Source organism: Vavraia culicis, assembly GCF_000192795.1.
Source record: "Vavraia culicis subsp. floridensis unplaced genomic scaffold supercont1.41, whole genome shotgun sequence".
In the NCBI taxonomy this organism is placed as follows: Eukaryota; Fungi; Microsporidia; family Pleistophoridae; genus Vavraia; species Vavraia culicis.
In genome coordinates this window covers 28,294-55,300 of record NW_007360644.1, presented here as the reverse complement: position 1 = coordinate 55,300, position 27,007 = coordinate 28,294, and the positions used below count along the sequence as shown (strand labels likewise).

General features: G+C 44.7%; 13 protein-coding genes and 1 non-coding gene across 14 annotated transcripts; 9 read left to right on the top strand and 5 right to left on the bottom strand.

The window, feature by feature from the left end:
- Positions 1-240: 240 nt before the first annotated feature.
- On the bottom strand, positions 241-671 carry VCUG_02065 (uncharacterized protein; the record flags this gene model as incomplete). The annotated part of the gene is made up of 1 exon (XM_008076887.1): positions 241-671. A coding segment is annotated over one exon (414 nt), but the record flags the coding sequence as incomplete, so codon positions are not given.
- Positions 672-2,058: 1,387 nt separating this feature from the next.
- Positions 2,059-2,509, bottom strand: VCUG_02064 (uncharacterized protein). The gene has a single exon (XM_008076886.1). The coding sequence runs from the start codon at positions 2,469-2,471 to the stop codon at positions 2,073-2,075; it is 399 nt and encodes a 132-aa protein (XP_008075077.1). The 5' UTR covers positions 2,472-2,509; the 3' UTR covers positions 2,059-2,072.
- Positions 2,510-3,028: 519 nt separating this feature from the next.
- VCUG_02063 (uncharacterized protein) lies at positions 3,029-4,429 on the bottom strand (the record flags this gene model as incomplete). Its single annotated transcript, XM_008076885.1, has 1 exon — positions 3,029-4,429. Exon 1 carries the CDS (start codon positions 3,353-3,355, stop codon positions 3,029-3,031), a length of 327 nt encoding a protein of 108 aa, XP_008075076.1. The 5' UTR covers positions 3,356-4,429.
- An 81-nt stretch (positions 4,430-4,510) lies between these two features.
- Positions 4,511-5,691, top strand: VCUG_02062 (uncharacterized protein; the record flags this gene model as incomplete). Its single annotated transcript, XM_008076884.1, has 1 exon — positions 4,511-5,691. The coding sequence occupies one exon, from the start codon at positions 4,511-4,513 to the stop codon at positions 5,672-5,674; it is 1,164 nt and encodes a 387-aa protein (XP_008075075.1). The 3' UTR covers positions 5,675-5,691.
- A 3,624-nt stretch (positions 5,692-9,315) lies between these two features.
- On the top strand, positions 9,316-10,818 carry VCUG_02061 (uncharacterized protein; the record flags this gene model as incomplete). The annotated part of the gene is made up of 1 exon (XM_008076883.1): positions 9,316-10,818. The coding sequence occupies one exon, from the start codon at positions 9,316-9,318 to the stop codon at positions 10,789-10,791; it is 1,476 nt and encodes a 491-aa protein (XP_008075074.1). The 3' UTR covers positions 10,792-10,818.
- A 1,735-nt stretch (positions 10,819-12,553) lies between these two features.
- VCUG_02060 (uncharacterized protein) lies at positions 12,554-12,808 on the bottom strand (the record flags this gene model as incomplete). The annotated part of the gene is made up of 1 exon (XM_008076882.1): positions 12,554-12,808. The coding sequence occupies one exon, from the start codon at positions 12,806-12,808 to the stop codon at positions 12,554-12,556; it is 255 nt and encodes an 84-aa protein (XP_008075073.1).
- Positions 12,809-14,734: 1,926 nt separating this feature from the next.
- Positions 14,735-16,765, top strand: VCUG_02059 (uncharacterized protein; the record flags this gene model as incomplete). Its single annotated transcript, XM_008076881.1, has 1 exon — positions 14,735-16,765. The coding sequence occupies one exon, from the start codon at positions 14,735-14,737 to the stop codon at positions 16,763-16,765; it is 2,031 nt and encodes a 676-aa protein (XP_008075072.1).
- A 136-nt stretch (positions 16,766-16,901) lies between these two features.
- VCUG_02058 (uncharacterized protein) lies at positions 16,902-18,293 on the bottom strand. The gene has a single exon (XM_008076880.1). It carries the CDS (start codon positions 17,339-17,341, stop codon positions 16,913-16,915), a length of 429 nt encoding a protein of 142 aa, XP_008075071.1. The 5' UTR covers positions 17,342-18,293; the 3' UTR covers positions 16,902-16,912.
- VCUG_02057 (uncharacterized protein) lies at positions 17,571-17,927 on the top strand (the record flags this gene model as incomplete). Its single annotated transcript, XM_008076879.1, has 1 exon — positions 17,571-17,927. The coding sequence occupies one exon, from the start codon at positions 17,571-17,573 to the stop codon at positions 17,925-17,927; it is 357 nt and encodes a 118-aa protein (XP_008075070.1).
- On the top strand, positions 18,133-18,414 carry VCUG_02056 (uncharacterized protein; the record flags this gene model as incomplete). The annotated part of the gene is made up of 1 exon (XM_008076878.1): positions 18,133-18,414. The coding sequence occupies one exon, from the start codon at positions 18,133-18,135 to the stop codon at positions 18,412-18,414; it is 282 nt and encodes a 93-aa protein (XP_008075069.1).
- Positions 18,415-18,790: 376 nt separating this feature from the next.
- On the top strand, positions 18,791-23,774 carry VCUG_02055 (uncharacterized protein; the record flags this gene model as incomplete). Its single annotated transcript, XM_008076877.1, has 1 exon — positions 18,791-23,774. One exon carries the CDS (start codon positions 18,791-18,793, stop codon positions 23,540-23,542), a length of 4,752 nt encoding a protein of 1,583 aa, XP_008075068.1. The 3' UTR covers positions 23,543-23,774.
- A 147-nt stretch (positions 23,775-23,921) lies between these two features.
- Positions 23,922-25,336, top strand: VCUG_02054 (uncharacterized protein). Its single transcript, XM_008076876.1, has one exon. The coding sequence runs from the start codon at positions 23,978-23,980 to the stop codon at positions 25,181-25,183; it is 1,206 nt and encodes a 401-aa protein (XP_008075067.1). The 5' UTR covers positions 23,922-23,977; the 3' UTR covers positions 25,184-25,336.
- A 153-nt stretch (positions 25,337-25,489) lies between these two features.
- Positions 25,490-26,611, top strand: VCUG_02053 (uncharacterized protein). Its single transcript, XM_008076875.1, has one exon. It carries the CDS (start codon positions 25,782-25,784, stop codon positions 26,589-26,591), a length of 810 nt encoding a protein of 269 aa, XP_008075066.1. The 5' UTR covers positions 25,490-25,781; the 3' UTR covers positions 26,592-26,611.
- Positions 26,612-26,890: 279 nt separating this feature from the next.
- VCUG_02818 lies at positions 26,891-26,962 on the top strand. The gene has a single exon. It is a non-coding gene; the product is annotated as a tRNA-Pro (tRNA).
- Positions 26,963-27,007: the final 45 nt, after the last annotated feature.

The following is a 27,007-nucleotide window of genomic DNA, read 5'->3' as shown; positions in this document are numbered from 1 at the left end:
GATGATTGATTTTTCTGCTTTCAAATCTGCAAATATTATTAGTATTTACGTTTGAAGACCGGGACGCGTGCCGAATCATGGTCAAGAAACTGTGAACATACAAATTTTCAGTGAGAAAACGTTACTAAACATTTCAAAACAAAGTTATTAACGGAGTACGCCGTATTATACAACATGCGTTTAGTACAGCATTTTAACCAACGTCTTTCAACTCGATGGAACTACAGCCAGGACTAACGATCACCATTTATTTTCCTTTAATTACTTTCCGCTTGTGCAACTTCAGCTTCGTTCTTTCCGCGCTCAATAAAATTGCCCTCAAATCCGTAAGAATTTATCATTTCCATAGTCACCGAATCAACCAGAACCTTGTCGGAGTCCAACAAACTCGTTTTAGGAAGATATCCTTCCTTTTTCTCTCTGTCCTCTTCGTGCTTCTTGATGTATAAACCCTTAGATGTTCCCTTCAACACCAGCTTAACTAAATGCGTCACGTAACCGGTCACCTTGTTCAGGGTCTTTTTTGTCTGAATCTCCGTAAAATCCGACACTACCTTCTTGTTGTGGTAGAAATCCTCGTTCAGATACACATAGTACTTCTCAACTATTTGTTTAGCAGCTTTTTTCACCGATTTAATTTTGATTTGTCCCTGTAAATTAGAAAATACCACTTACCATTTTTCTAAGGGGTCGAATCCAAAAATTTTTTAAGAACTTCAAGTGCGAATTTGAATGTGTTTCGCTGTGTGAGCGTATAAGCCCGTAACAGTGCATGTCATGCGATTCGGGAAATATTCAAACAATGAGTGTGAAAGCTGCTTTATATGGAGTTGCTATGGTAATTGAAACTTGTTCTTGTAGGGGCAGCGATTACAATCTGCACAATGGTTAGCAACACAAGCTAAAGAAGTATTTTGATCAAACCATGTTTTATTTGGTCAGTTTTCATGTTTGAATACCTGCCAATGGACCAAGATCATGGATCGTGTATAGTCGAAACAGAAACAAAGGTTTTTAAGCGTCTTCACTTTATTTGTTTTAGACCATCATCTAAGATTAAAACTCAAAAGTGTCATTTCTTTTTACAAACATCATCTAATCCGGATTGTACACGCTCTCAAAAGCCGGCATGGACCACCGTGCAATACCAGCATTTCTGCTGTTATTACCAACTACGTTGTTTATTGGTTGTAATAGGAAAACGCAAATAATTTACTGGTCCAAGACTTGGTGGGTACTAAGAATTTTATGGGGTGTTTCGTCATAATGGATTGTTTACAATGACCAGTCTGTTAACGGTAATCCTCCTGTACTACCATTCAACGGTTAGCATGATCAAAATTTGTAGGAATGACAGCAACCTATTAAGTTATCACCTTTCTGAACTAAATCATTGCCTATAGGTTTGTTGCGAGGAACATGAACGATATAATTTGCAGTTGCGGAACTACCAAGCGTAATATGAAAGTGATCTGCATACACACTGGAGACATGTACAAAAGTTGATATGATATATCGTGCAAACCACAAACAAATCCGAAAACGTGTTGCTAAATCGTAGCGAACTAAGTCGTGTGTTATAGGCACAGCTTTTGCGAGGTTATCAAGATCTTAGCTGCACAAGAGTATGGATCACGGCTAAAATGTGTATGTTGCTGTACTGAAGATGATACAGCACAGAAATGCTGCTTGTATAAGATTATACATACAGCAGAACTGCAAGATATTCTTAAAACACTTTCTGTTGCAACTTTAATCACCAGTGCTATGAACCGCTTGTCACAAACGTTTTGCTTGCTGCACATTTATTGAGATTTCACCAATAGTTTCGAGGTGGCATCGCGCATGGTATATTGATGGTAGTTAACAATGAAACATGATAACAAGAACAATCAACGATCTAACAAACAGACTGGCTCGCAAGAACGATCATCTGTTATGGGTACATCACGCCCAAGATCACCGGAGGCAGTTACTCCTCACGTGCTATTCTATATTAATATGGCAAAAGTATATTTTTGAGTGCTGTAACGCAGGCCGAAAAAATCTGCCTCTAAATAACCAATCAAACGCTATACTTTATTCTTGTCAACTCTTCCCTCCTCCAATTTATTGGCGTTCTTAAGATTAGCTTCCTCCTTGCACCTCTTTATCTCTTTGCACAGATGCTCTTCCGGCATCCTGTGCATGCCGCAAAACAGGTATTTGCAGAACCTGCAATCACTGCAAACCTTGCTTCTCTTAAGCTTGCAATCCACGAAATCACAATATTTCTTCCTATAGCATATCCTCACCGTTCCCTTTAGATCACTCAGAAGAACCTCATCCCCCAGCACATCGCCGTTTCCTTCAATCCAAAAATCATTGTCCTTCACCTTTTCGCCGAGCCGTCTTTTCAACTCCATCACATCCTTTGCACTGCCATCCTTGATACTTATTGTTTCTATGCCATGCATGACCAAGACACTCATCCTTGTTCTCGTCCTTTAAGAGGCCCTTTATATTTTTTTATAGATAAAATTCCTGATGGTCCAATTATTCGTCTTTTTCATAATTTGTCGAATATGTCAAAGGTACCTTTTCTATTTGAGTACAAATCTGATATGATCAAGGAATTTAATAGTTTTGTGATCTCAGCTCCGAGCAAGAATTGGTTTTGGTGGTGATTATGGCGATAAATGGTAGCTTGACTGATGAAAATTAACAAAATTGTCAAGTGATCAATAAGGAATTATTGAACCGAAAAAGTTAATGTTAATATCACCTCTTGAACATCCTCATGCAGCGTATATGGGCGGCAACTGAGCAGCTAATGATCCAACCCAGTTTTATAAAGCGTTCGAAAACACTTTATCTTGTTACAGTACCATAACAGAGCGGAAATCGAGACCAGAACAACTAAACATGAAGATAGGCAAGTGTGAGCGAAGATAGGCATAGTAGAACCGGAGTAAGCAGAAGATTCTATAGATGCTGTGAAATACTCTGAAGCATACCAAGAGCATGCAAGGTGCTCATTTTTAATGAATTATCCCAAATAATGCAATAGCCTCAAGCACTTCATATATTCACTTTTCCAGTATATTAGAACATATATAGTCTTTGATTGGTGTACGTTTGCGCTGCAAAAAGAACGTTTATTCATCTTTTTGATTGCGATATGTGCCGTTGAAACACCTATTCGCAGGATAAATTCAAAGAAGGATTGCAAATTTAATTTATTTAGTACACCATGTCTAAAACACTTCATATAGAATAAAAATACTTCACACGCTGAGAAGGATGTTGTGCACGATGGGTAAATGTGGTTAAAACAAGCATTCTTGTCAGCTGAAAATACCTCGTCTACTGCCATTAAAACGTGGCCCTACGAACCGTCACAAGACTCGCATGTATTATCCTTTTCAAAACTATCTTTCGCTTCAAATTTAGACAAACAGCAGCTGTGTACACCAAACTGATCATATACAGCTCGTGCATGCAAGCATTGCGAGGTATAGCCCAGTAAAATAGCCTTGTACCTGCATACAATGCACAGCACACCAATCTAGTATTTATGGTGCAGGCCAGCTAAAGCACTGTTTCTTTTGTTACAAGTAATCATAACTCACAGTTCGCACAGCAGTAACCAATCAAAAGGTTCTGCATGATGTGCAATATAACACATACGTACGATTTGTGGAGCAACAACATCTAAGTGATAGGTTTCATGTTTGATAGCACCACTAACAGCACGTTCTCTACTCTCATGCTGTTACATGGACGTGAAAATCGAAAGGAATTCATAATTGAGCATGTTCTCCGTGATGGCTATTTTCTACCATGCTGTGCATGACCGTAAGGTGGTATCTCTGCCAGACTTGTTCATCAGAGCAATCGCTTCCTTTAACCTTCTCTTCTAGTGAAATATCCTTTCTCCTTTTTACACGCCATCATTTGCTTTGTCGTTATCTGCGAACACACCAAATGATTGGTCTGCACGATGATATTGAGAAAAGGATTATGATCCCGTGATATAGCACTTCGCAGGCCATTCACCTTTTTGGTTCTTCGCATTAAGCCTTAATAGTGCTGTTGACAATGCACTGGTAACACCGTACATGGAGTGTAGCTGTCCCGTCTTTGGTGTGCCACGGTTAAATGCTTTACAAAAACTGGTAAAAATTATTTTCTGTCAGGTCACATCATGCCATTCACAAAAAATATTGCAAAAAGTGTGTTGTTTTGACCAATCTGCAGGGGCAAATGCGATCAGACTGCTGCTACTATCTGTTAAGAACTTTCAGATGCTCTGATATAAGCCCACGATATTCCAAATAAACAGAATATGTCTATCTTACGCTAAGCGATGCATTGCTGTGCTTAATTATGTGTATTCCTCTTTTTCTCTATCCCTCACGTTCGATCAGCGCTTTGATCACCGTTTCTACTCTATATCAATTAAAGGAGGGGTCTCCTTAAATTCAAATTCAAAATTAATTAAAAATAAAAAAAATGGAGGGGTAAAAAAATGGTAAGTGCGAATTTACGTAATTTACAGCTACGTGGAGAAAGCGACAACAGTTCAATCGATGACACCATACAGGAAAATGATCTAAACTCTCTGTCAATACAAAACATGTTATTGGACGAAAACCAAGAGTACAATGGTATACCGCGGCACGATGACGAATCATACAAGTACAGAGGGATTTATAAGAAGAGAAAGGAGAAGAAGAAAAAGAAGAAGAGCGAGGAGGTTAAGAAGCAGCCCAGCAACCGGCGCATCGTTAACCTGCCAGCTTCGCAGCCGTACATACGCATTGTGGACGGCGAAGAAAGGCTGTGCTTCAAGTACAACACAAAGATTAGCGAGACTGCGCTGAATGCGATGCCTAGAACAGAGCTTGAGGACAACGAGTTCTGTGTGCGTTTTGATTTGGAGAGCGTTGATATAACAAAGCTTAACGAGAAGTTTAAAATGGACAACTGTGTATACCCCAGAGCAAACGTTCCGTTCGAGATGTACACCGGCAACAGATGGGAGTACGAAACGGAGTGTAATATGCTCGCTTGGCAGTTTGTCTCGCTCAATCCCATCCTGCTCTACGGTAAGAAAGGACTTATACAGCGTGCGGTGGACTCGTACCGGAATATCAACAAGCAGAGCAGAGGACGAAGAATTGTAAAGCAGGACCATTTCAACGGCATACTGAAAAGACGGCACTCAGATCTTACGCCACAGAATGTTACGATCCACTGGTCGATCAAGGGGGTGAACAGGAAGTGCAAAGTGCGTGTGGATGTTGAGAATGTTGATTACGAGAAGATTGATGTGGATTTCAAGTGCAAATACGCCGTGTATAGCGACGAGTTCGACGACAAGTCATTTGGACTCAATAAGTGGGAGTCTAACAACGCAGATAACATTCTGGCGGTGAAAATAGCGTATCTGAATGTGGATAACACCACGTTCTGGAACGCGATAAAAGCCACAGACAAAGCGACCGTCCTGAAGAAGGCGGTCGAGGCGTACAAGAATAGGTCAGAGGATTATGTGAGTGAGGAGGATGAGGAGAAGATCGAGCTGTCTGATATTGTGGTTGATACCCTTAACAAAGTGTATGAAGACGGGAAAGACGAGAATTTTTACCTCTTTGATGTGAAATCAAAGGAGGAGAAACGAAATTATTAAATAAAGACATTAAAGGATGTGTGGAGAATTATGTACCGCAACAATTGCGAGTCGGTGCACATTTGCGTTTAAGATTCCAAAAAATGGATATTAACCAGATTTACTGCCATAATATCGCTCTGAACCAGGTACCACCCGTAATTGAACACTTTAAATCAGCGATAAATGATGAGCATCATTTGACAAAATGATACATAATTTATATTTTACAGTATCGCACGTACCATCGTTGTATTCGGAAATGCTCCATTTTTATTCCAAGACTTGAGAGTAGTTTATTTGGAATGCGCTATAAAATATGGCTTAACTCATCTGTCAAGGCATTGATCATTATCAATACATTTTCAAAACACAATTTTTACCAATTTAAAAACAAATATATTTAATTTATCACTTCACATGGTAACCTCATCCAAATAAACACATTTTTACCAATTTTTTGGCCATCCTCAGAAAGCACAGAACAGTTAGGTACCGGTGTTCGAGTAAAATAATATTTCAAAAATTGTTAGCAATAGCTAATTTTATATTATTGTGGAATATTGGAGAATTAAAATGTGTTGTAAATCATTTATACGCATGGTGGAGAATTGTTGGTATCTTGTGCTGCCAGATCACGTGCCGTAATGTACAAGAATGCAAAGAGACGTATTTACATGCGAGACGGAGCATTTGATACGAACGGTTTGTTCGGAAAATACGAGCGGAGAGGAGCAAAAATACAAACAATCTTGAAGTGCTACTTTCGATAAAAATGCTTAGAGAAGAATATTAATCAACAACATCATGGACTTACAGCATGTATGACCACTGAAGAGGTATTGCTGTCATAATGAGGGAACAGGGTTTTCGACATAATCATGTGTTGAAAGGTTTCTATGCAGCAGAAAAGGCACTTCCACATCACATATTTACATTTATCCGTGGAACTGTTAGAACAAACTAATTTTTGTACCACATTGTATTTTTGCAGATGTTGACGAAATGTCGTGTAAATAATTGGTGCATCGTTGGTGAGAGCGACGGAAAAAACATAAATTAAAAAATACTTGGATGTTAAACATGCTACCTAAACTTATTTTTAGTTCCAATTACTCAATATACTCAGTCAAGAACTAGATGCGCGCTCCGCAGTAGGTGATGTTAGACCACTACTATTAGTTACCGTAGGCTCTCCGTGTTATAACCTGTTTTGGAACTCGCATCATCTCCTGAAGTACTGTGAAACTGTTCTGCCAGATCTTTCTTTATATATGCATCAGTAAGGAAAGTACTTTCTTTGGCAAGCAAACACTTCTCAGAAAGCTCTTTAACTGCCTGAAAGTCGATTCCTATTTCAGCTTTGCAACCGCTCTTAACAATTTTCTGTTCATCAAAAACACAGAACTGATCATGGTAAAAAATCTTATACATCCCATAATTCTTAGAATTTCTTCTCTTTTATATTTTTAGTTTTGTTAAAGTGATCTATTCGATTCTATCAGAAGAACTTTCAACCATTTTAGCTGAGCGACAGAAATGAAGCGTTCTTTTCGCCGCATTTCAATTATACTTTATTAATTTGCGCTTATGAGAAAGTTTCCACGAACATAAATCGCTTTACACAACAAGTTTCATTCCAAGGCACCTTTTCAGTATAAGAACTTTCAATTTTGGTCACAGAACCAATTCGCTTAGTTTTTAGCAAATTGTTGATTACAAATCAATTGAACCAAACTGCTCTCATTCGGTATTATCACAGATACAAGAAGGCAAGAAACGTATCATATATGAATAGTAAAGGAAGTAATTGTTGTAACACCGTTGCAATAACACATCAATAATCTTTCGTCTCCTGCCGATGAATTGGTTACGCAATTGCTTTTTATTCTGTTGTGAGAAACAGAATCGATAACGTATCATTTTATACCTCACAATGTCTGAAAACGATGAGATGCTCCAAGAGAAAATCGTAAAAATTAACAAATTACGCACTCGTAAAATTAATACGAAATAACACCTTAGGTACCGACAAACATGCCTGTGATTGACATGTGATGCTATTAAATTTATCACAAGAATACTGAAATATTTTTTGGTGTTCTTTTATTTCGCAGCTGATCCATCCACTGATATGGTTGCGATGATGATCAATCACATGCTAGTTTTTTACAGGAAATGATTGACCAGATTCAATTTATTATGTATTGTCTATTTGAAGCTTCCCTGCCTTGTACTGATCTGTCAAGTGTCAGCTCAGAGTGAAGGATATAGTCTGAAGTAAAAATTGATGGCTCTGACCCAAAGCTGCGAAACGTGGTGAATATCTTGCGCTGAGACATGGCGGTACGCCGAATAAAACGTGTAAAATAACAAAATCACTTACAAAACAACGATGCCACACATATATCGCTCGTTCTGAACATCTTCGTTTTTTTATTACAATGACTACACGCTCACCTCATTGTTATACCAAACAAAGCAGAAGTACGGGTACGATATTTTTGCGCTAAATTGTGGGCAAAAACTTTTCTTGGGATGCAAGTACAAAAAAGTATTTTTATATTTCGCTCCACCTTGTAGTATTACCCTCGCTTGTGTGCGTCTCAAAAGACCAATAAACGTATTTTACGAGAAAAGAGGTTGCGTGCATCTTTCGTTTTTTTCCGTTGGAACCTTCGATCTGCGACTAAAGCGCACTTCTTTTGGTGTTTCTACGCTGCTGCCATTGCTCAAGCATCCTTTACCTGCTGCTCATTGCTCAAGCATCCTTTACTTGCTGCTCATTGCTCAAGCATCCTTTACTTGCTGCTCATTGCTCAAACATCCTTTACTTGCTGCCATTGCTCAAGCGTCCTTTACTTGCTGCCATTGCTCAAGCATCCTTTACTTGCTGCTCATTGTACAAGGTAACTGAGATAGCCGTAAAGTATAGAATTGTTCTGCTTCCACGCGATGCATCATCTACAACGCAGCATTCACATCTGTTTCTTTGTTCATTTCAAATCGGTCTGCGTGTTAGATGGCACTAAAATCCTGAACTGTCTGCAATTCATCATTCGCGCTGAAACATCAGAATGTTGGTAAACAATTCCGTTAAAAAATGAAAAGGTGTTCTGCGCATTACATCATCCTAAATTACGGGAGTAAACGGTTAAAAGATCTGTTTATTTTATAATCATTCCTTTTGTCTTTGTAGTTAAGGCAACCAGCAACATAAATGTGGTGTATAGGCAAAGAAGCTTTTTTAGATGTTTCAGCTGCAGATCTTACCGTAAAGAATGGGTGCATCTCTTGATAATAGCTTTATGATGCGGATCTAGCCGGTTGTACTACACTGATTTTACGTCTCATAGCGCAATTAATTGCTTTTACACAGCAAATCGGTTGTATTTGCGGAATACAGCTGTAATATCGTACGGACTTGCCGCATTAAATCACTCAACCGTGCAGTTGAGGACTTCTGATTGATTCTGCGGCAGCACGTGGTAGTTCAATGGTTCATCATGGCATCCACGGCTTTGATCATCGGTGTGCCATTCGGACGCACGCTATCAATTGTGTATTTCGCACCGATCCGCATTCTAAAACTAAACAGTGATACGTGATGTGCGACAAACTGTTTTAGAATTAAATATAAAAGGCACCAACCATTTACGTGTATGCTGATTTTGCTACCTATGATCTTAGCTGCAGAAAAGAAGGCCTGTGAACTGCCTTCCAGTGGCTCGCTGTACCTTACAAAATTTTTCAAGGAAAACTGCATCCACTGCCAGAATATAAGCCCGCATATGAACGAATTAGAGGATACGATGCTGCGCCACAATGTCGGTGTTAAATTCAAGCAGATCAGCTGTGATGAATGCGACTGTGACGCATTGGACATCGTTGCCGTGCCTACACTCATACTGAGCAAGGGCAAGGAGGAAATTTCGAGGCTTAGGGGCTACTCTGATTATGGCGGCCTTGTGAAGTTCATCGGTGACAACCTGGATCTTGACATGAAGATATTTAGCAGGGCTAGTCCAGAGGACGGCAAGGTCATTGTTCTTTACGAACGCGATTTCTACTCTGGGTTCGAAGGTCCATGGCTTATCCTATTTTATTCAAAGCGGAAAGATCCTATGAGAGATACGATCGTAGATATTGCAAGCAAATTTAGCGGTCAACTGAAGGTTGGTGAAATAAGCGAAAACAACGCTGCAAACCTCACCCATAGATTCAATATCCAAACGTTCCCGGCTGTCATAGCCATATATAACGGCATTCTTGCCGGCTACAGCGGAAAGCAGACACCCACAAGCGTGTTAGAATTCGTTGAGCGGCTCATGGCTCCAAGTTTCAAGGAAATAAACCTGGAGGAATTCGAACAGCTCGCATCCAAGGACGCGAAGTCTCCGAAGTTTATCGTGTTGTACACCAACCTTGGGCTGGCAAACAGTTTCTATAGGAAGGCTGCACACGAGTACAAGTTGCGGGCACAGATATTTAAGAGCAAGGATACGGCTCTCTTCCAAAGAGCATCAATATATCCGAAGAAATCGGACGAGGAGGATGCTAAGGATGAAGATCGCGTTATCCTCACCGTGTTCAAGGATAATGTGTTCCACCGATGTCCGATACCGCTAAGCAACCCGCAGGGAATCGCTGAATGGCTGTTCAACTCGCATTTCCCGAATGTAACGAGAATAACGAACGACAATTTCTACACGATTTTCCATGGCATCAAGCCAGCAGTGCTTCTCCTGACACAGAGTGACGAGTTCGTGGATCTTTTTGAGGATGCCGCCAAACGCATCAACACCGGATTGCCATTCAACGACCAAGTTATGGGAGTTCTGGATGTCAGTGAGTTTTCAATGTTCCTGCCTGCGTTGCTGCCCGGTCTTAAGTCGCCTGTTATGGTCATTTTTGATCCGCAGCGGCAATTATTCTTCACCCGACGAGTGCGGTTCAACTCGGTCGATTTCTACAGCGATCTTCTGACATTGATCAATATGTACTTCGAAGGCAAGCTTAAGCCTTATCCATACCGTTCCAGCTGGAAAAAATACATGTTTGGTGCTTTCGTGCTTGTTATATTGGGATTGTTGGTTTCGATTGTATCGAAAAGAAAAAATATTTTGAAACGAGAGTAAATTGATTAAAGTGATCCTTGGTAGAAACGCTTTTTGTGAATGTGTCGATATTCTGAATGGTTTTAGTCTTTTGTGCGGTGCGGTTGCCGATTTTATCGTGGCCGTAGCTTGTGTATAATTCTTGATGCACACTTCGCAATACACACGGTTGAACAATGCTGTGCCGCCTCTGTAATCTTTAATTGGGCCAGATTGCGTACTTTTAGGACATGAATATGCCAAAATTAGTGTTCGATACTGATAATTTGAAGTGAAACGATGCGTATCCTGATGGAAACAATTACACCTCAGCTCCAACTATTTCCAACGACATAAAATACATGGACTAAAGTTGAGACATTAGGCCTGGATCGTAACGTGAAATGTGGGCCAAAGCTAGTCGCGGTAGAAGATTGTTTGAACAACTGGTGAGTCGTTAGATTGGATCGTCTTCTTCCCATACAGAACAATAATGAAAAGGACACGAACTGGAGATAAAAAATGAATATTCGGCTCACTCTCTGTTCACAAAAATTTATATTCTAATAACCCGATTCTCTGATGCTGTGCCAAATCATGGAGAGCTTGAAACGTACCTGAATGTAGAACGCACGTTGATAATGTAGTATAAATATAACAGCATAGTAGACGGAGGTAAATTTATTGTCATTGTATGCACGAACGAAGCCTTTGTTTGTGCGATTCTGTGGCGTTGTAATCTGCTTTGCAGGCATTTGGTATATCTCACTCACCTGTTTAGTTGATAAACTACGGAAAATCACACGATTGTCTTTTTATATGACGTGTTGCAAGAGCAAAGTGCTCAGCGCATTCCACGGACCAAGGTACGTCTATGGCTAATTTTTGGAGAACGCGCCTGAATTGAATTTTCGTAGAGTAGAAAACTACCAAAAAGTATCAGCTGGTGGTCAAGGTATGATTCATTTGTTGCGGTGTAAAGAACAGTTTGAGACAGATAGGAAAACAGTACTGGCGAACAGTGCAAGAGGAGAAACAACGTACTAATATCGCTGTATAAGCAAAAAATGCGGAAATATGATGGATTAAATAGTATAAATCGTGCTTTCACACCTGTAAATTGCATTTCTCTACGCAAATCAATTTCATCATATCAATCAGATTTTTTAAAATTTATTTGCTTGCCGCATATCAAAAAGCTCAAGCTGTTTCTCACACCAATACGTCGTAAATCAATCTTATAAAACCAAAATTACCTGTTTCACCGCAATACACGTTTGACATGTTTGCCGTTTAACAGCATGACGCTTTACAATTCGCTGAGATGGCGGAGCGGTGTCAATTTTGACGTGCACAACTGACAATACCTCTTTTACAGAACTTTTAAGCGCTTTCTCAGTACTATGGACATAAATTTACGTTACACCTTCGAATTTGTTTGTATTTTAGTTCTGCGAATCCAAAAGCAGGACATGATCCGTCATTGACTTTGCTGGTCTTCTTTCTGTGGATCATTCTTGTTGTTTGATGCAGGTTCCATTTTCCTATTTCCTCTCAAAATGAGCACAATCTGTGGTATATAATAAATTAAACGTGGCGACTAGCGCTTGTTAAATTCTTCCCGGTTGATTGTTCACCACCACGGTATTCCTTGCGCTTTGTCGTTAATCTGTTTTAGAACTTACACTGTTCATAGCAGAATTTAATATATGAGATGTAAATTGCCACATGTTACCCGCTGGTTTGCTTACAATTTGCACCAAAACATAGCATTTTCTTGCAAGAAACGACACATTATTTTTATTTATAGCGTACTCTTGCACTTTGGACACGAAACCTTCTCAAAATTAGCCTTCACACCTACCTTATTACACAGTGTACAGACCCGCCTATACTTAGAATATCTCAATCCGCACGCATTACAAAGTATAACACTTGGTCTCCATCCTTCTCTCCAATATGGCGTGTCTTTCCGCTTGCACGAGTAGCATGTCTTATCGTCCAGCAATTTCTTCTTCGGACTGCGTGGCGGCGGCGTAGATTTTTTTGGTCGTGGCATTGCTAGGTATGATTAGATACTTTAAGAGGCTTTTTAAACACAGATAAACAAATAGTAAATTGGTATGAAATGTTACTATGACATTTAATTTGGAGATTAAGGTAAATATGTAGTGATTATAGAGGAAAGAAACAATCAAAGGTGTGTATTTGAACGAAACGATCACTTATGGACCGATTCCTTCGTTGATAAACAAAAATTTTTGTGACACCACCTTGTAATGACTTGGGTGTGAAATGATAAGTGTCTTTTGGAGGAAACGGCGACGTATGGTGCTGTTAGACACGCAAATCACCAAAAAGCAGAAAAAGGAATCGCACAAAAATCATTATATTAGGTATCTATTCCGTGATTTGTCATGGGAAGCAAAAAAGGAATGTGCAAAATAGCTCATAGAGTGCCCGATGATCGATAAGAAATACAGAAACAGGTACGTATCACAGTAGTGATTAAAAGAAAGCATATCAGCGGCAGGATGCCACAGCTAGTACGGTTGCAGGTATCATCGGTATTGTCTTCGAAATATAGCGAACAAGCTGCTGTTTAAAACATTACGATGGTTTGTTTACGAGTGTTATACGGTTTGATCTTTCATCCGCCCAAATGATCAGTTAGCAACGTTAAATAAACATTTGCCATGGATATGCCCAAAGGATCTGATCACCGTCATTTATCATGATCAGTAATCTATCCATGCTGCTGGCGAATACGATGCTTAATAATACAGTTCAATACGTATGCCCTTTTACAAACAATAACTGCCGTTTCCTTCATTCAACAAATTTAACTTGTTCATGACCTTCATATCAATTCAGCATTTTAATTGACGCGTTTCTCTCGAGAATGCCAATCGGCATCTCCGACTTGATCTGCTACATCCTCCTTATTATTTTTTTTGCGACAAACATGCCCGAACGCACTCAGCGACTCATTTTACCGCTCTATAGCACGGGAATACGGCACAATAAACTATTGTGACAATGCCTTGTTATGATAAGCTGCACATACGCTTATTTGACACATATTTTGCTTTTTGACCGCCAATAATACAAAAAAGCCTAATTATACTCGGAAAGATTTTACATTCTTTATTACAAAAAAGTAAAATTTGCCAAGTGTATTTCATCCTGGGAGGGAACACTTACCGATTTTACTGTGAAATGGAAACAGATAGATGAATAAGCAATGCAGGATGTATCATTGCGCATTTATATCGGATCTTTGGCACCGCAACAATGCATGTAATCACATGCCTATAAGTGGTAATTTTGAATAAAATATTTTACCAATTTGCACGTAAAAGATGTATGAACAAGCAAAACGGCAACCAAAAGCATTATTTTCGCGCCGAGAATGGATACTAAATGTAATTGCGCGATAACGCGGTATGTTACGCGCACACTTCGCTTCAAACTTGCAATTGGTACTCAAAAAATTTTAAACACAAAATCGTGTGCTTTCACCATGAATTGCCCGTGTATTCCTGTTTATATCTTTTCGTTGATTTACAACGATGTGACCAGGGCATATCGCACCAGCACAAGCCGCGGTTTATGCTGTATATCTCTAAACGCTACACCATTCATTAGGGATCTCCGAGCTACGTCAAAGACCCGCTCAATATGATAAACCGCTAAAACAGGAAGAAAAAAGAATCCGAGGACAGAGAAACAGATCTTGGAGCGCACGCTCGTCTGGACGCGCAAACTCGCTCTATGCAGCATAATTTCAGGCTATAAAGGAATTTGAACTCATTTTAATAGGTGATAAACAATTCGGTGGTGATAAATAGCAAATTCAAATCCTGCCGCTGCCGTCTTAACGGTTGTAGTTTAACTCTTCGCTCAGACATTTTCTAATCCGTGATATGCTCGGATACTGAGATAGGCTAAACCAATTCATTGGGCATATTCGTTTCATCTCCTCATGCTGATTCACCCACTCCGAATCAAAACCACACGTTTTGAAATATGCTTTAAAACCGACATTCAAGGTGCTGCCATGTCTTACACGGAATTCATCACCGAAAACTGGCAGGAAATAATTCGCATATTCTTTGAACTGACCATAGTCGCGCTTTTCATCAAATTCAAACTGTTCCAGCGCAGATCCAAGACACTCGTTCTTTCTGACCAGGAGGTGCAACGGCTCGTGGACTCATTTGCGCCGTTGCCGCTCATAAACACTGATACTGATCACAAGGCTAAATACGACTTCGGCACGATGACAGAAATGGCCGACTACGATGTTTTTCACATACGCGACCGCTTCAAGGACGAGATCAAACAAACAATACGCCACTACGGAGTGGGCACCTGCGGACCGCCAGGTTTTTACGGCACGCTCGATTTGCATTTAGAGTTGGAAAAGAAGCTGGCCGATATTGTGGGCTTGCCGTCCTCAATTCTTTACTGCAACAACTTTACGTGCGTGAACTCGGTGATCACGTGCTTTTGCAGGCGTGGCGACATCATTTTTTACCATCGCCACAGCAACGAGGCGATTCTACGTGGCCTGTACGCCACCAAGGCAACAACGATCGAGTTTGAGATGTGCACACTCGAGGAGAAGCTGAGCAAGTATGTCAACAAGAAATACAGGAATTTTGTGATTGTTGAGGGGCTGTTCCGCAACACCGGAGAGATCCTTGATCTGCCGAAGATCCTTGAGCTGAAGCGGAGGTATCCCCTGCGCCTGATTGTCGATGAGTCGCTTTCAATACCTTTGTTGGACAGGCACGGGATATCAAAGTTTTATGGCACGGATGTCAACGAAATTGATGTCGTTATTGGATCGTTGGCACATGCGTTTTGCTCCAATGGTGCTTTTGTCGCTGGAAACATGCATATAGTGGATTACCAGCGGCTGCTAGCACCGGCCTACTGTTTCTCTGCGAGTTTGCCGGGATTTCTTACCAAATTTGTGTTGCTCGCGCTTGATCTGCCGTTTCACCGGTTCGATGCGCGGTGTATACACGAACAATTCAGAAGTGAGCGGTACACGATCGTAAGTGACGAGAGATCGCCCATCATAGTGGTAAGAATGAACGAAACAGGTAAAAATGCGCTAAGGAACGCGATAGACGGGTCTCAGATTGGCATAGATGGATATGGATTTGCTAAAGCATGCAGGATGGGGGACAACAGCACAGATGGGGAGCAGAGCCATGGCGAGGACGGTACGATAGAAAGGGGTGATGCAGGCAAAAGCAACAAGGAGAGACAGGACTTGGACCAGAGACTCGCCGGAAACGGACACAGCGATGCGAATGATGGGCAAAATGTTCTGAACATGATGAACACCGGCAGACTTGCAGATAAAAGGGGAGAAACAGACGAGTTCATCATCGTGCTCGACAACAACGACGAGCAGAGCAGCACAAGTGCGGAGCAGCACGGTTCGTCCAGCGATCACAGTCCTGCGGCCGTTGATGAGGCATGCGATGAAGGCAAAATCGATGCGAATACGCACGTATCAACGGGTAAAGACGATGAAGGCGCACGTCCTGCGGCCGTTGATGAGGCATGCGATGAAGGCAAAATCGATGCGAATACGCACGTATCAACGGGTAAAGACGATGAAGGCGCACATGGCAGCGTGCAGAAGACAAGGCACCCCGCTGCCAAACGCACCCTAACAACGGAACAAATCAACACGCTTAGCAGTCTCAAACACAGCGCCAAACTATCGCAAATTCTCAAAGAATTCGACCTGAGCAGCACCGATCTGGACAAAATACCGACCAAGACAGCAAGGGTAACGTACAGTACGGAAGACCGCTTTAGAATAGCGATGCTGCTCACGATAGAAAAGAAGGTGAAGGAGTTTGCGAGGAACAAGATAAGAGTTGGTCTTGTGCTCAACCCTGAGGCAGGCATTCGAATGTGTGTGAAGAGCGAGCTGGGTGAAAAGGAGATGGAAAGGATTGTGAAGTGCATGAACGCCATCCTCAAATGAGGTAACGATGTGCAGTAGGAAGGACAGCTCGGTTCGACCGAACAGTCTGTGGACCGTCCATCGATGACCCTCGTAAATAAAACCGATCAGCACTGCAAATGTGCTTTTTGCACATCTTTGCTCAGGCACAGCCAAAGGTAAAATACTTCAATTTACTACGATTCGTCCCATGCCATACTCGCAAAGAACAACAACACCTCTCATTTGCGGATACGACATGCCATGGAACGTAAAATCTGTGGGTATCTCCACAAACACATCCCCAAGCTCCTTAAATTCTTTCTGTCCGCTGTCCCCACCTTGCTCCGCAGCACAGGCATTGCTACCGCTCTTTTCGTACATCTTGCACACCTTCTCGCAGAGATTGTCCTTTTGCCCGTATTCTACCATGCGCCCGCTGAAAATGGAGTGCAGCGTGCAAATGAACTGGTTGCACCGTTGTGTTTCGCTATATCCGCATTTTGTGATGAAGTACCTCTCGTCCTCGTTGTAGAGAGCGTGATGGTCATCGAACACCAAAATTTTACATTTTTTTGCAAGAAACCCCGTAATAAAGCACAAAATGCATTTGTACATTGCACAGGGCACTTCTGATAGGAACCAATGAAAATTAATGAGCCTGATTTTTCCTACAATGTGATTAATGCGGAGAAAAAGTTACGGTTTTAGGAAAAATTGCACGGTGCTGATAAATTAATCTGTAATTTGCACTTTGAGGTACGAATTGCGTAAAAGTTGGGATTACAAACCAAGAAGCGTAAATTTGGGATGGTGTTGATTGATTGGACGTGTTTATCCGAATATCATGGAGAGGATGGCATGTGAACGTGTGAGCACGTGTTCAATGAAGGAGAACGTACCATTAAGATGTGCGTATGAAGCGCGGTTTAACCGGTGTGGCGATTCACCGCTGTATGCGGTCTATGGCAGGAAATGCACTCACCGAAAACATTGTGCCTGCATGAGGGCACAGGCATGCGGCTGCATGTTTAACGCAGCGTTCCCTGCATGTGATGTGCACCTTTTCATGCGCAACTCGCATTTCTTGGAAGGAGCCCGGCAACACCGAAACGGTGTGCACTGTCTTTTAATACCGTTTGTAGGGAATTTTTGTACGTGGTGGTGCGGATCGGGTGAATGTGCCTGTGGCACCCTTCATTAAGACGGACGAGCTTTACATTGGCATGGGCTCACCATTCGCGAAGTGGTAGCAACCAAATTTACATCAGGTCTGCCACTACACTTATTTGGCCGTGTTTGACAGCCCGTCGTGATCGCAGCGCAAAGTGTGTTCGTCCATGTGCAGCTGTGTGAGGAAATGGACAAGCCCCTGATCCAAAAAATATTCTAAAAAATTTGACCCCCGGATGATCCTCAACAAAAAAGCGCGTTCGCTCCACCACAAGACCGTCAAAACACCGTTCCCGCGCAAGTCGAAGAAATTCGATTTCTCCAAATCACAGAAGACGTTCTTCGCCCGAGACATAGTCAGGGAAATCGTAGGAAGGGCTCCCTACGAGTTGTGCGCCATGGATATGATCAAGAAGAGCCAGGATAAGAGGGTAAAGAGGTATTTAAGGAAAAGACTGGGCAACTTGAAGTGTGCGAAGAAGAAGATTGATAGTCTGACCGCTGAGATACATCAATAAAGTGCTTGGTTTATTGCATGTGATTAGGAAACGTTAAGCGCATCCCAGTCGTATTTTTGTGTTGCCGTGGTGCCTTGCAGCCGCAAGGTTGTTCTTGATGCGAGTCAGCGATGAGCATTGCCTTGCCGGTGTGGTAAGTTGGTGATTGTTTGCTTTTATTGCCCTTCCGCAAAAATCAAATAAAACACCCAACAGCACCGTTTAAAAAATTAATTTTTGATCGTTTATGCGTGCCAGGTGATAAAAATCGTAATATCAAACCGTGTCTGGCCCTTAACGGCGCTCCTCACCGATGCCTGCCATCTGCGGATGCCATCGTGTTACAGCGTGTTTCAAAACAAAAAATAAAAAAAATGAATTTATGCCACCCATAAAAATGCAACTGCAAAAGAAACGCATAAAAAGCATTCAGTTCGGTCTTTTCTCTCCGCAGGAGCTGCGCGCATCTTCGGTCGTGCGCATCGACCATCCCGAGACGCTTTCGAACCAGGCACCGAAAGAAGGCGGTCTTATCGATCTCAGGCTGGGCACGACAGAGCGGCAGTACCTGTGTGCCACGTGTGCACAGAGCAACCTGACATGCGTAGGTCATTTCGGGCACATTGAGCTTACGCGGCCGGTGTTTCACGTGGGATACATGAACAAAATTAAGAAACTGCTTGAGACCGTGTGTTTCTATTGCAGCCGTATCAAGGCGTACGATGTGTACAAGGAGCACAAGGATGCCGTGCTTAGGCAGGGCCTGAGCTACTTCTGGGGTCTGTGCAAGGGCAAGACACAGTGTATGCACTGTCAATCAAAGCAGCCGCTCATAAAGCGGGACGGTCTGTCGCTGATCGCGTTTATCAAGGGCGAGGACAACACGGAGGGCAAGGTTATTCTGAACGGTGAGCGGGTGCACACCGTTTTCAAGCGCATCAGTGCGGAGGAGTGCGAGGTACTCGGCTTTGACGAGAAGTATGCTCGTCCGGAATGGATGATCATCAGTGTGCTCAACGTGCCGCCGCCGGCAGTGCGCCCGAGCGTTGTGCTCGAGGGCATGTTGCGTGGCGAGGACGATCTCACACACAAGCTGGCAGACATTGTGAAGGCAAATGCGAATCTGGCGAAGTACGAGCGGGAGGGTGCGCCGGGGCACATCATCCGTGACTATGAGAGTCTTCTGCAGTACCACGTAGCAACGCTCATGGACAACAATATACCAGGCCTGCCGCAGAGCCTGCAAAAGAGCGGTCGGCCGCTGAAGAGCCTGAGTGCGCGTCTCAAGGGCAAGGAGGGCCGTGTGAGAGGCAATCTGATGGGCAAGCGCGTTGATTTCAGTGCGCGTAGCGTGATATCACCCGACAGCAACATCTCGCTGTGCGAGGTGGGTGTGCCCGAGTCTATTGCCAAGGTGCACACGTTCCCTGAGCAGGTCATGTCGTTCAACAAGGCGCGTCTCGAAGTGCTTGTGCGGAACGGGCCGAACAAATGGCCCGGTGCCAATTTTGTTACGCGCGAGGACGGCCAGCGCATCGATCTGCGTTTCAACCGCAACAGCATCCTGCTGACCGAGGGGTGCGTGGTGGAGCGGCACATGATGAACGGCGATGTGGTGCTGTTCAACAGGCAGCCCTCGCTGCACAAGATGAGCATGATGGCTCATCGAGTGCGTATCATGAAGGGAAAGACTTTCCGTCTCAATCTGAGTGTTACGTCGCCGTACAATGCCGATTTTGATGGCGATGAGATGAATCTGCACATGCCGCAGAGCTACAACACGCGTGCTGAGCTCGAAAATATCTGCGGGGTCGATAAGAATGTGCTGTCGTGCCAGGGTAACAAGCCGGTGATGGGCATCGTGCAGGACAGCCTGGTTGGGGTGAGGAAGATGACCGATGATGGGGTGTTTGTGGAGTGGTATGAGGGGCAGCACCTGTTGTACAAGGTGATGGTGGACAGTTGCTACGACAGGATGGGTGACGGTTACGTGGGCGGTAGCGGTGAGATCGGTAGGAATGTGCTGAGCGGTGAGATCGGTGATAGGACAAGAACGATAGAAGAAATGATGAACGGAACAGGAATGGCAAACGAGGTGGATCATACCGGTACTGACCGTGCGGATAGGATGAGTACCACAATCGATGCCAGCAATACGATCAAGGGCCCGTACGCTTCCACGATCAGACCGGCTGTGCTGCGACCAAGGCGATTGTTCACGGGCAAACAAATGTTCTCCTGCACGCTGCCACGCATAAACTACAAACGGGACAGCGTTCTCATAAAGAACGGCATACTCATCAAGGGATGCATCGACAAGAAGGTGGTGGGAACGAGCCAGGGCAGCCTTGTGCACGTACTTGCGCTCGAGAACAAAAACATCGTGCGCTTCTTCGACGGTCTGCAGCGCGTGGTGAACGGCTTTCTGCTGCAGAGCGGCTTTACGATGGGTGTGGGCGATACAATTGCGGACGAGCGCACGCTACGCGACGTGACGGCGGGCATACAGGCAAGCAAGAACGAGGTGAACATGCTGATCGATGATGCGCGCAACGGCAGGCTGCGGCGCATGCCCGGCATGAACCTGCGCGAAACGTTCGAGAGCAGAATCGGTCAGGCACTCAACAAGGCACGTGATGTGAGCGGCAGCAGTGCGAACGATGGCCTGGGCACGGCGAACAACGTGCGCATGATGGTGATGGCGGGCAGCAAAGGCTCGCTCATTAACATTTCGCAGATGACCGCGTGCGTGGGACAGCAGAACGTGGAGGGTCACCGCATTGCATTCAGCAATCAGCGCACGCTGCCACATTTCCACAGGGATGATGACCGTGCACAGAGCCGTGGATTCGTGGAAAATTCGTACCTTGGCGGTCTGCGTGCGCACGAATTCTTCTTTCATGCGATGGGGGGCCGTGAAGGGCTGATCGATACCGCGGTTAAGACCGCAGAGACAGGGTACATCCAGCGAAGGCTGATAAAGAGCATGGAGAACTGCCAAATTGCGTTCGATGGCAGTGTGAGGAGCGAAAGGGATGTAATTTGTTTTCTGTACGGTGATGACGGGTTTGATGGGAGCAGGGTTGAGCGTGTTGAGATATGCGGGCGTGATTTTTACTTGCCGTTCAATTTTGAGCGTATTTACGAGGGAGTGTGCGGTGGTGGGGTGTGCAATGGAGGTGGAGGTGAAGAGGAGCATCGTATCAGCGATTACATCGGTGCCACGAGCGTTTCTTCCACCACGGCATCGCACACCTTACCAAACGCGGCATCTTCTCTGCCAAGCAATGCATCCTATGCCGCGTCCCCCACCTCCTCCCTGCCAAGCGCAACACCGCAGCCCTTACCACGTGACAAGGAGAGCGTACTGAGAGAATTGCTCACGTTCTCGTCCAACAGGGTGTTCAATTTCTACTTGCAGTTGAAGAGCGATAAATTGCGGTGCCTTGACCTGCGAACACTCATCAGGATGAGCAGCGTAATACGTGAGAAGTATTACCGGGCATTGGTGTGCACGGGTGAGATGGTGGGAACGCTGGCGAGTCAGAGCATAGGAGAGCCTGCCACGCAGATGACACTCAACACCTTTCACTATGCAGGCATAGCAAGCACCATAACGATGGGCGTGCCCCGTCTTAAAGAGCTGATCAACGTGGCAAAGAACATAAAAACGCCGAGCATGCTGCTCACCCTCAAGAACGAGTACAACGATCTGAAGAACGCCAACCTGGTGAAGAACACGATCGAGTACAAGGAGTTCAAGCACGTGATAGAGAGCATCTCCGTGGTGTACGATCCTAACGTGACGGACACGCTGATAGAGGAGGACAAGGAGTTCGTGCGTGCACATTATCTGTTTCCGGATGAGGAGCGGGTGTGCAATCTTAGTCCGTGGGTGCTGCGCGTAAAGCTGAGCAGGAACAGGATGGTTAAGCTTGGAGTAACGCTTGAGATGCTGCGAATGATGGTCAAGGAGCGTGTTGATGTTGAGGTGGTTATGACCGATGAGAATGCGGCAGATTATGTGATGCGGATGAGGATGGTTGGGGAGTGTGATGATAGCAGGGTTAGGAAGGTTATGGATTGGGTGGTTGGTGTGCGGATAGGTGGTGTTAAGGGGATCAGTAGGGTGTATTTGCTTGAGGAGGAGGGCACGGATGGGAATGAGGCGGGCACGGATGGTGGAACGGGCAGTACTGCCGATGCAAATAACAATAAAAAGTGGAAGTTGCAGACAAGCGGTACCAATTTGATAGAAATACTGCACAACGAGTACATCACCGACAGCTACAGCAACGATCTGATGGAGGTATGCGCTGTGCTGGGAATAGAGGCTGCTCGTAACGTGCTGATAAAGGAAATTAAGAAGGTGATTGAGAGTGATGGCAGTTACGTGAATCAGAGACATTTAATGCTGCTCGGCGACATAATGACGAGCACGGGCGTGCTGCTGGGAATTACTCGGCACGGCTTTAACAAGAAGGGTAGCAGCTGCTTGATGCGCTGCACGTTTGAAGAAACGGTTGAGATCCTTTTGAATGCTGCTGCCGGCTCCGAGCATACGAACATGCGAACGATAAGTGAGAGCGTGATGAGCGGGCAGATTGCTGCGCTGGGCACGGGCAACGTGGAACTGCTGCTTGATGTGCATGCACTGGGCGATAAGGCGTTTGAGTTTGAACACACGGTGAGCACAGCGCATAAAGGCGTGCTATGGTCGCCCGAGAGTGGTACCGGTACTGATGGCGTGCTGAGCCCCAGCAGGTACACGCCCAGGTACACACCGGTCAGTCCCACATACAGCCGCGTGACCAGTCCGGTGTATTCCCCTAAATCACCGTCTTACATGCCCACCAGTCCTAAGTACGTGCCTATGAATGCGAAGTATGCGCTCGGCAGTTCGAGGTACAGTCCAACCAGCCCAACGTATTCGCCCGACAGTCCACGGTACAATCCAGGGTACACTGCTGGCAGTCCGCAGTACTATTCGAGGGCCAATCCTTCGTACTCACCTACAAGTGTGCGGTACTATTCGCCTACGAGTACGCGGTATGTTCCTGGAGGGGTGTCACCGTTGTATGGGCCTGCCAGTCCTAAAAGGCGTGATGAGGATGACAAGAAAAAAGGGGATGGAGATGAGCAGGTATGATGTGCTGATCAGTTGCGTAGATAACCCTGAATCATCACCCGTTAATACCGTGCCACAATCGTACTGTGCTATCACATCGTTGTAATACGTGGGATTAAAATACTTCGTTACGTTCCTGCATTTCACAGAGATGCCGTGGAGTACCACCCTAAAATTGGGAAGTGCTTTTAATGCTGTGCAATGCGTTAATTTAGTTTTAACTTCGTGCGTAAATTAAAGTTTTATTGTGAACTACGTGCATAGCTAGGAATAGCCATGCTATTAAAGTGTTTTATTGCTGTGATGGGTATTGGGCGTGACCTTGCGTGCTGGTGAGGCGCGTGGTACTATACGTTGTTTATCGCGCTCTTCTAGCTGTTCGTGTACTTTTCTCCAGCCCATCCCCCTTGCACAAATATTTACTTTTTATTTCGTATTTTGTTGACCCCTTAGAAAATGTCTGACGAGGAGCTGATCGATTACGCTGAGACTGTGCAAACGGAGAAAACGAAAAATACGGATGTGATATCCTCATTCCCGGAGCTGCTGCTCAAGGACGAGCTGATCAAAGCAATACGTGACGCGAACCTTGAACATCCCTCTGCTGTTCAGCAGCAGGTAATACCGAAGGCTGTGCTGGGCGCAGACATACTGTGCCAGGCTAAGAGTGGAACGGGCAAGACCGTTGTGTTCGTGCTGAGCGCTCTGCAGCGCATCAGCAGGGAGGAGGGCGAGGTGCACGATACGTGTGCACGTGTTCAGGTGGTGGCAATAGCAAACACGAAGGAGATGGTGGTGCAGATTGCCAACGAGTTCAAGCGGTTCATGTGCTACACGGACCTGAACGTTGAGATGGTGTTTGGCGGTGTGGATGTGAACGGAGACATCGAAAAATTGAAGGGCAGGGTTGATGTGGTGGTGGGCACGCCCGGCAGGCTGTTTGATTTGATTGTGCGTGGTGCCTTGGACGTGTCGCAGCTGCGCATACTTATCATCGATGAGGTGGACAGCATCCTGTCATCGCTCTCTTCACGGTGGACAGTGCAGCGCATCATTTACAAGACACCGGTTGGCAAGCAGACGATGCTTTTCACGGCCACGCTCTCCGATGAGATGAGGAACACGTGCCTGCTGATGGTGCGCAATCCTTTCGTGCTGCAGGTGGATGAGGAGCGTAAGTTGACGCTGCACGGCCTTGAGCAGGGGTACGTGAACGTGGCTGAGGACAGCAAACGCGATAAGCTGATAGGCTTGATCGATGGTATACGTGACATCAGCCAGTGCGTGATCTTCTGCAGGGATAAGAGGCGTGTTGAGGTGCTCGCCGAGCACTTGAAGACGAAGGGGCTGCCCGCCGTGTCCATAACGAGCGATTACGATACGAACGAGCGGATGCAGCGGTTTATGTCGTTTAAGAACCTTGACTACAGATTTTTGGTGACCACCAATCTTATGGCACGTGGCATTGATATAGCAGAGATTAACCTGGTGGTGAACTATGATATGGCAGAGGATGCACAGACCTACTTGCATAGGGTTGGCCGTGCCGGTCGGTTTGAGACGCGAGGTACGGCTGTCAGTTTTATATGCAATGAGGAGGACATTGTGGTTTTGAATGAGGTGCAGGAGCGGTTTGAGGTGAGTATTAAGGAGATTAAGTAAATAAAGGAATGTTATTAGAAGGGTAGGGTATTTGGCAATATTTTGGGATTGTGTGGTATTGGGGATGTGACAGTACCTGAGGATGTGGCAATATTTGGAGAGTGAGTAGTATTGGGGATGTGGCAATATTTGGGGATGTGACAGTACCTGAGGATGTGGCAATATTTGGAGAGTGAGTAGTATTGGGGATGTGGCAATATTTGGGGATGTGACAGTACCTGAGGATGTGGCAATATTTGGAGAGTGAGTAGTATTGGGGATGTGACAGTACCTGAGGATGTGGCAATACTGGCACCATTGCTAATACTGGCACCATTGCTAATACTGGCATTATTTGCTAATACTGGCATTATTTGCTAGCACTGGCAATCGATACATAACTAAAATTAATTTGGCAATTAATGCACTGCTAGTACTTAAATAACATTACCTGGGCGAGAGGATGCGTAGGGTGCAATAGCGGTGTGATGAACACTCTTTTATTGTAATTGCACTTTACCGTTCTCTTTAAATGGCATCCTGGGCAGAGAGGGGTAGGAACAGGCTGAGGGCTGGGCTACGCACAGGCACTAAAAATGTGCTGTGAGGTGATGAATAAATGAATTTAACAATTTTTGTTTTCTTCACGCTCACCGTGCCATGTCCGTTTTTGGCACGGTGCGTTTTGCACCCCATGAACATAAAATGGTTCAAATCAATCTCTTCCACCCAAAAGTACCTGATCAACAGCCCGCCAACGTACAGGGACACGCTCCCTGTTGTTGCAACCACGCTGCAGACACGCGGCATCGGCCGTGCAAACAACACGTGGCTCTCGCTCACCGGCTCACTTTCATTCTCCTACGTTGCGCCGGCATGCATCGCATACATCGATGTGATAGGGCGTGTGCGGCACGTTTTGAAGGACCTGGGCGTAGACGCACGCTGCAAATGGCCGAATGACGTGTTGGTAAGCGATGGGGTGGCGGTGCACAAGGTGTGCGGTGCTTTGATCGACAGGATTGGCGGGCATGCGGTGGTGGGCATTGGCGTGAATCTGGGGTATGCGTGTACGTGCACGACCGGGTGCAAGGGATGCATCGGTATTGATGAGCACGAATGGTGCACCGAGAGTGAAGACGGGGCGGTGGATGAGTGCCAGCGCAGCTGCAGCACCACGAAGTACAAAACGGTGAGCGAAATTACCGGCGTGGAAATAACGCCGCATGCGTTTGTTGAGAGGTACTTTTCGGTCGGTGACCCGCTGTATGCGTACGATTTGTGTGAGTACGTGAATTACAACGGAGAGCGCATGGCCGTCATCGATAAGCGCGAACTGAGATTGAAGGACAGGAATGGCAAGGTTCATGTGATTGATCCTATGCTCTACAGCTACGACTACTCCGGTCATAGCATACTCGATAAGTAAAATTATGATTTTGTAGTGAATTGTGTTGAGCAGACCGTACACGAGGTTTGATGGTGATTGCTGATGATTTTGGTTCGTTGTGGACACTCGGATTCGCTGTTTTTATGAGTGAGAGCATTTGTTGCACCGCATTTTGGATTGCGTGTTTGACCGGGTTGCCGTAACGTGTCCTGCAGGAAGCATTTTTGGTATGAACTGGTGATGTTGGCCATTCAGTGCACGGAACCGTGGTGTGCACTAAAACGTGCTAATTTCTGATGTGTGCAGTTTTATACCGTTCTAAAATCGAGGGGCCGTTAGGTGGTGTTGTCTAGTGGTATGATGTCTGCTTAGGGTGCAGGAGGCCCTGGGTTCGAATCCCAGCACCGCCCTTTTTGATAAAGAGCTCTCCATGTTCGTGCACTTTTTGCCCGTAT